Source organism: Schistocerca nitens, chromosome 2, assembly GCF_023898315.1.
Source record: "Schistocerca nitens isolate TAMUIC-IGC-003100 chromosome 2, iqSchNite1.1, whole genome shotgun sequence".
NCBI classification, from domain to species: domain Eukaryota; kingdom Metazoa; phylum Arthropoda; class Insecta; order Orthoptera; family Acrididae; genus Schistocerca; species Schistocerca nitens.
In genome coordinates, this window is record NC_064615.1 from 886,556,381 (window position 1) to 886,564,638 (window position 8,258).

General features: G+C 35.2%; 1 protein-coding gene across 2 annotated transcripts in view; it reads left to right on the forward strand.

Moving 5' to 3' along the window:
- LOC126237191 (sphingomyelin phosphodiesterase-like) overlaps window positions 1–7,988 on the forward strand; it is a 373,735-nt gene extending 365,747 nt beyond the window's left edge. For both annotated transcript variants that reach the window (XM_049947067.1, XM_049947070.1), the window contains exon 11: window positions 6,858–7,988. In XM_049947067.1, the coding sequence (XP_049803024.1) occupies window positions 6,858–7,020 (163 nt within the window). In that variant the 3' untranslated portion in view covers window positions 7,021–7,988. The remainder of the gene's footprint in view (window positions 1–6,857) is intronic.
- Window positions 7,989–8,258: the final 270 nt, after the last annotated feature.

Consider the following 8,258-nt stretch of genomic DNA (forward strand, 5'->3'; position numbering starts at 1 on the left):
AGGAATGTGTTTGTTATATTGTGTGAACATGGTAGAGAATCAATGAATTAAGTTTTTTTTTTGTCAGTGCCTTATCTGATCACAATTCAATATTTATTTATTCATCCAAAAATCACAATCACAGCACAAGATCTGTGACATCATAGAAAAATCACTGTTTCCTTGTGTTAATCCACAAATCCTGCAGACCGGTCACACACGAAGCATTAAATGTCTCAAGTATAGAATTGAAAACACAAAAAATTTGAGCCTGCAGCAAAGCTAACACATGCAGCATTAAGGATTTCTCCAAAACACATCTTTCAGTACAATTTGCTGTCATAAAGTTTCAGGAAATGTGACTTCGGTAAATAAATATACTACCTATAAATCTTATCTTGGACTTAGCTTTTAGTGATATTTAGTAGCTGAATATGAAACAGAAAAAAATCATATGTAAACCTTTGGCTACATTGTGATATTCCCCCATCTCCCATCCTGAAATCATGGTTGCAATGACAGACTGATGTATAGAATAACCCGAGGTCTAGGGTAGGCATAATAGATGAATTTCATACCCTTCTCTAGCATGGAAACAAGCCACACCTCAGTAATTCCCAAATGAACATCTTTACCAGGCAAGGTCAGATATTTTCAGAGTGCAAATTTAATATTCGTAAGCACTTATTTAACTCACAATAATTCATTCAAGACATTGAACATAATAATATTAAAAGAGCGTAAGTGGCATTCTTTGGTTTTTAATTTAGGAACCTTCTTGTATTCTTACAAGGCTATCTTCTAAGAGATGGGTGATTTTGGCCACTAAATAGCATCTGGTACTACATTTATAGCCTGGTTGTCGTGTTTTGGTTGCCACTAAATATCGTCTTCACTGTGTGCAGCTTTGGATACTTGACAGCAAAACGCATGCTTTCAGACTCTCTCCTATATTGTTGTTTAGACAATGCTTTCAAAAAAGTATCACTATAGTTCCTTAGTTTGACACTGAATTTAGCAGCTCAGAAAGTGAAGAAGAATGTGATGTTACTTCATTAGAGACTGAAAGTGATGACAGTTCATCAGCTGAGTGACAAGTGCTCACCAGTGGTACAAGATAAAATACATTCACTGTGCTCCTGGCAGCTCCTCCAAGATTTATGTTCACAGGAAACCAATGTGAAATACATGACTAGTCTCCATAGCTACACATAAACCAAGAAATTACACCAAGTTCCAGAAGTCCAGTGCACAAGTATACACAGGATTTTGTTATTGGTGATCTTCAAAAAATTTTAACGCATTAAAAGCAGTCTTTATCTGTCTATATATAATTTCATTCATTACAGTATGTTTCAAAAAAATTATTTTTTGCAACATAATTTGAAAAAAAAAAAATCATTCAGGGGTTAACATATATAAAACTTTTCAATCCTCACATGAAGAAAACTTGCTCATTTGTGAGATACTGCGAACATAATTTAGATGCAAATTTCAAAATCACTAATATGAACTTAACTGAGTTAATGAATGCAGAAATGTTGTCCTTCCTAATCCTGCAAGAAAGTCTTCTCTGGATTCATGAATCATGCATGGAATTGAGACTCATGTTCCAAATGCTGTTAGCAGATTAGTATACACTGATCTTCATCGTACTCATTCATTCATTCATTCATTTATTAAGCATCCATTTTTTCATATACAATGATATAGTTGTTGTCATGTTACATTGTATGAGTTTGTAATTATACAATAAATTAATAACATAGGCCTACAGTGGTAAAACATATATAAATATATATCTCATGCAGCATATATTACATACATTTGCTTTTCAGATATGACTTATCAATATCACTGACCATTCTAGTAGAGAATAACAGAACAAACAATAATTAATTAATTATAGTGGGTACAGGCAGACTATTTTCATACATTTGTTCAAATATGAATTATCATTATCATTGACCTCTATGTCACTATGTTCTGAAAATCCATGTACTCTGTAAAACTGTAAAAACATTCTCTTAATAACATTTTTAAGCTCATTTTTAAAAATGTAAAACTTTTCTGGCTTTTGGATGCTTAAGGGAAGGGCACTAAAAAGGATTTTGGGGTGATATATTGCACTTTTGTGATATTGGGCTGTTTTGTGTGTTTCTCTGTGGAAATCATTCCTGTGTCTTGTTGGGTAGTCATGGCACTCACCATTTAAAGAAGAAAATTGGGGGTGAGATTTGAAAAAGCAGATACTTTCATAGATATACAAAGATGGAAGCGACATTATTTGAAATACTTTGAAAATTTACCTGCAGGGCTCTCTTGGTGCAGCCCCTTTCATTATTCTTAATGCTCGTTTTTGAATAATGAATGGCCGGTTTTCCAGACTTGAATTACCCCAAAATAAGACACCATACTGCAATAGCCTATGCATAAGAGCATAATAAGCACAAATTACTGTTTTTTCACTGCAGCAGTTTTTCAGCATTCTGAGTATATAGCAGCATTTACTTAGCTTTTTATTGAGCATTTCAATATGTTTATCCCACTTTAGATGCTCATCTAACCAGATACCTAAAAATTTTGTGTTTGAAGTTTGTAAAATGTTCTGTTCACCAAGTTTCAAAACTATATTGGGCTTTACTTTATTCGATACATGGCTGAAATTCATCCATACTGTTTTTTTTTTCTCATTTACAAATAAACAGTTATCTCTAAACCATTTTCCTGCTTCTTATTTTGTTATTTCTACTTTGTGTTGCAAGTCAGTCTCATTTTGAGCTTTAATAAAATGACTTATATCGTCCACATACAATACAGCATTAGATAGTGTTAAACACTTCAGTAGGTCATTTATGAAAATCAAGAACAAGAGGGGTCCCAGCACAGAACCTTGTGTCACACCATTACTAACTTTCTTATATTCTGAAAAGTAAGAGGTTTCTTTGTGAACTATTTCTACTTTCTGGTATCTTTCTCACGGGTATGATTTAAACCAGCTATGAACGGTACCACGTACACCATAGCAATATAGTTTCTCAAGCAATAATTCATGATCAATAACATCAAATGCCTTTGATAAATCTAAAAACACCCCACAGTTTACATTGTTATGATCTATAGAGATCAGGAGAAGTTTTAGAAAATTATATACAGCTGTTCCAGTTGACCTATTTTTTCTGAAGCCATTTTGCTCACTGATTAATATTCTACTTGTGTTCAGGAAAGCGGGGAGTCTTTCATGCATTATTCTTTCAATAACTTTTGAGAAGCAGGATATCAAGGATATGGGTCTGAAGTTTTTTACATCATGAGGATCACCATTTTTATATAATGGTTTTATTATTGACAATTTTAGTTCTTTAGGGAAAGTGCCAGTGCTGAAAGAGGCATTAAATATGTCTACAAGGGACGAGCAATATTTATGCTGTGTTTAAGTACTTTATCTGGAATGCCATCAGTGCCACAAGATAATTTATTTTTTAGTTTGTTGATTGCATTCTGTACTTCTTGTACACTTACAGGGTATAAGAACATAGTTTTAGGATTTGTGGAGATGTTATGTTTAATCTTTGTTTGTCTTTGGGTTTTTATGAGGCTTTGTACAATACTTGCATAACGAAGGTTGAATATATTGGCAATACGTAAGGATCACTTATTGTTTTGTCTTCACTTTTAATAACAAAGCTGCTGTCTCTTACTTTAATTCTGCCTACAGTTGTATTTATCACATTCCAAACTGATATCATTTTCTTGTTACCCTTGCTTCTACCGATGTATGAGTCATTATGTAACTTTTTTGCTGCATTAATGACTTTCCCGTACAATTTTCTGTAACAGGTGACATACTGTTTCAGAGCTGGATTTAGCCTGGCTGATTTACTTAGCTTTCTAAGTCGCTCTCCAGATTTCCGTATCCCCTGTGTTACCCAAGTATTAGGCTTGCTTTTTATTTTAATTTTCTTAAGAGGGAATGTAATTTCATAGTTATGTTTATAACAAGTTAAAAATGACTCGAATTTCATATCCACGGTGTCGAGTTTGTCTAAATCCCAGTCTGAGTTTTTTAATAAATTTTTAAAAACCCTGATATTGTCCTCATTGATACATCTTCTGTAGATATATTTCTCACGTATTCTAGAATTAGTGCCCAGTACTTTATTTATATAGAGTTTTATTGCTTTGTGGTCTGAGAACCCTGTGTCAGTTACTTCAATAACATGATCTAGCTTTTGCAAGTCAAAAAATATTTGATCTATTATCGTTTCAGAGTGTTTTCCATATCTAGTGCATTCATGGACAGATGGTGCTAAATTTTGTGAATATAACAAACTGTTTAGTTTTGATACTTTTTGACAGTTAATTTTAAAGTTGACATTGAAATCACCAAGTACAATAATGCTCTCTGTAAAATGTCTTAATACACTAATAAGTCTTTCAACACTGTCTAAAAACGTCATAAAGTACCCTGATGGGGAATGATATATGCACATAATAATTATTTTGGTTTCTATAAGTTTCCACATACTGTATTTGAACTCTTTTTCAATGTGTTTTATCTTACTGAGTTTAATTTCTTTACATTCAATTCCTTGCTTCACATATACACATGTTCCTCCCCCTTTAAAATTCTCTCTACAAGAGCTGCTGATCATTTCAAATCCTGAAACTTCCTGGCAGATTAAAACTGTGTGCCCGACTGAGACTCGAACTCGAGACCTTTGCCTTTCGCGGGCAAGTGCTCTACCATCTGAGCTACCAAAGGAGAGCAGGAGAGCTTCTGTAAAGTTTGGAAGGTAGGAGACGAGATACTGGCAGAAGTAAAAGCTGTGAGTACCGGGCGTGAGTCGTGCTTTGGTAGCTCAGATGGTAGAGCACTTGCCCGCGAAAGGCAAAGGTCTCGAGCTCGAGTCTCGGTCGGGCACACAGTTTTAATCTGCCAGGAAGTTTCATATCAGCGCACACTCCGCTGCAGAGTGAAATTCTCAATCTGGAAACATCCCCCAGGCTGAGGCTAAGCCATGTCTCCGCAATATCCTTTCTTCCAGAAGTGCTAGTTCTGCAAGGTTTGCAGAAAAGCTTCTGTGAAGTTTGGAAGGTAGGAGACGAGGTACTGGCAGAACTGAAGCTGTGAAGATGGGCTAAGCCATGTCTCTGCAGTATCCTTTCTTTCAGGAGTGCTAGTTCTGCAGGTTCGCAGGAGAGCTTCTGTAAAGTTTGGAAGGTAGGAGACGAGATACTGGCAGAAGTAAAAGCTGTGAGTACCGCGCGTGAGTCGTGCTTCGGTAGCTCAGATGGTAGAGCACATGCCCGCGAAAGGCAAAGGTCCTGAGTTCGAGTCTCAGTCAGGCACACAGTTTTAATCTGCCAGGAAGTTTCATATCAGTGCACACTCCGCTGCAGAGTGAAATTCTCATTCTGGAAATTTCAAATCCTGTTATTCTGGCTGTACAAGTTCGGTTTTCTTTCAGCCAGTGCTCACTTATACATAAAACTGAAATATCCTTTAATTGATCAGCCGGTCGCTGGTGGCCGAGCAGTTGTAGGTGCCTCAGTCTGGAACCGCACGACCGCTACAGTCGCAGGTTCGAATCCTGCCTTGGACATGGATGTGTGTGATGTCCTTAGGTTAGTTAGGTTTAAGTAGATCTAAGTTCTAGGGGACTGCTGACCTGAGATGTTAAGTCCCATAGTGCTCAGAGCCATTTGAACCTTTAATTGATCCATCAAAAGCACATCTAGTTCAACAATCATACTAATTAGACCCTAGACATTTTGATATAATATAGTTAATGATATGCTGTCTTTCGAATCCTTCATACCGCTCACTTCATTGTTTGGTTGCTGCCTGTCTTGAATCAGTGTTGTACCACTCCCAACTCGAGGCCTAATTTTATTAACTCAATGAGACAAACAGTTTTTGGTTGTTGGTCAGCATAAGCTTCTAGAAACTCACCCAGTTTGCGACAATTATCGAGAGGTATTTCCCGCAACACATAGAAAATGTTCTCTGTAATAAGCATGATTCTTATGTTTATAGCACTGCTATTTTATTCTGCCATCCATAAGTCATCTTAAAGTAAACCTTGTCATATCAAAGTAGCATTAGACTGTACTCACTCCTTCTCAAGTGCTAACCTTTTAATGTTTCGTTTTTCTTACATCTGTATGGACCTCATACTAATTTAATAGCAGCTGGTTACTTACTATAAAACACACTTTCCTCTTCTTGTAATTTTATTATTGATGTACAGCTAATGTGTTAAACACATATTTTAACAATTAGGAAAACAAATGTGGAAGTGTGAAAAAAGATGATAACTGAAAATGTTTGATCTGAGATACAAGCAGTCAAAATGCTAATTTGATTTCCAATGAATTGTCTCAATAATTGTAATCTTTAACATAACAGCCCAGAAGCTCATCATCCCATCATTTGCATAAAGGTACTGCTTACCATTTTGGTTTTTTCCCCTCTGAGAAATATTACTTGTTTCTGAGAGAATAAGGTAATATTTTTAATGACATTACTAGTTCAGTTCAACAACAAGCATATTAAAGAAAAGTATTGTAAATGTGTTGTCTTTGTCCTTCTAAGTTTTCTTTGAAACAGAAGGTAACCTAGTTATTGTTCAAGTTGGATCAGTGTATTTCACTGTATAAGTTATTGATCCATAATCACCTTTACTTTGGTTTTAAAGTTGTCAACAACAATACTGTTATCATGTTGCAAAAACCATGTTCCTAAATTGGTATATAAAGTACATTTTCATCAGTTAGTATGCTATTTAACCAATGAATTCTGATGTTACCTTCATACCTTGTCCCTAAATTACATGTTTTTAAAAATAATTCTGCATTAATCAAATTTGTTTCAGATACTCTGTGAAAGAGGGAGATCCAAGTTTGGCATCAGGCTGTGATGCAAATTGCCAGAGAAGTCAACTGTGCACTATTGTTACATCCTATTTCAGAGACACTACTAAATGTGATGAAATAACAGCCAGTATGCCTGGAAGAGCAAAAATTCTGAATAAGTAATTTAAAAGAAAGCCACAAAGATGAAACTACCTTCTAACCAACACATTACAACATGAAACTAGTGAAGCAGTAATGTAAAGAGTGAAAAATCACTAAGCTTTTGATGCCTCTGCAGAGTATTCATTTAGTTTAATGTGCTATAATTTTTGTGGTCATTCAATTCTAGGAAGCAATGAGTCAGTCACTCTAAAACTGTGAATAAAACGTAACTTTTTTTTGAAAAATGTGTTCCTGTAAACCAAAGAAATCATTTGGAACTTTTATTCTCCAAGGAAAATCATTGATTTTGAAAAGAGCCCTATCTCACAAAGAAGACTGTTGTGTTTGCTCAACTCCAACCAAGAATAATAACACCTGTGTCAGTGTTCAGTTACATAAATTGCATAATAATGTGTATTTTTCTTAAGCAGTTTGAAGTTTCTTAGAGGCATCTGCAGAACTGAAGTCTCATAATCAGAAATTGCTTTTTGTTGATAGTCATACAGTTTAATGACAAACACAAAATGCTTGGGTTAATTTTTTTACAATACCACATAGTCTTACGAAGTGATGAGCAGTCTCTGCCAATTAAAAACTCTTTGAGTGTTATTCCACTGGTTAATTTAGCAGAAACTGTCCTAATTTTCTTCCAAATAATGTCATTAAACAACCAAGTAAAGCGACCTTACCTTTCTATGCTATAAGCAGCATTCATCAGTAGCAAGTCTATGCAGTCCATTCATGTCATTATTACACAGTTCCCTTGTACCTAACACTAGTTTACTGTCCACTTAATGCACTCCCAGCACAGTAATCACAACAGTTGATTAACAGAAGTTCAATACTTAGTGGTAGTGGGCTTAATTGTCTTTCAAGTCACAGTCCATCAAAATAACATATCATTACCACCTGTCCTGTTATTCACAATATAAAAGTTAACAAAACAATATTCATAAGCAGTCTGAAATAAACATTAATGTATGCAGTGAGCCACAGATTTTCTTTAATGCCAACACCATGAACCTGTTCTTTTGATTATAATTGAGAGCGCACTTTCATTGGAACATTAGGTAGATGATAATAGTACACAGATTTTTAATGTATGTTAACAGACTGTGAGAGTGTATGAACACATTGATCTTATCATGTTGAATTTTAGCCATGGGCTTTACCACTCAAACTTTTCTGGAGATGTTGCTAATGTGCTCCCAGGACATGGACTTTTATATACTTGTAGTGGTTTTTTATATTCTTCTGGC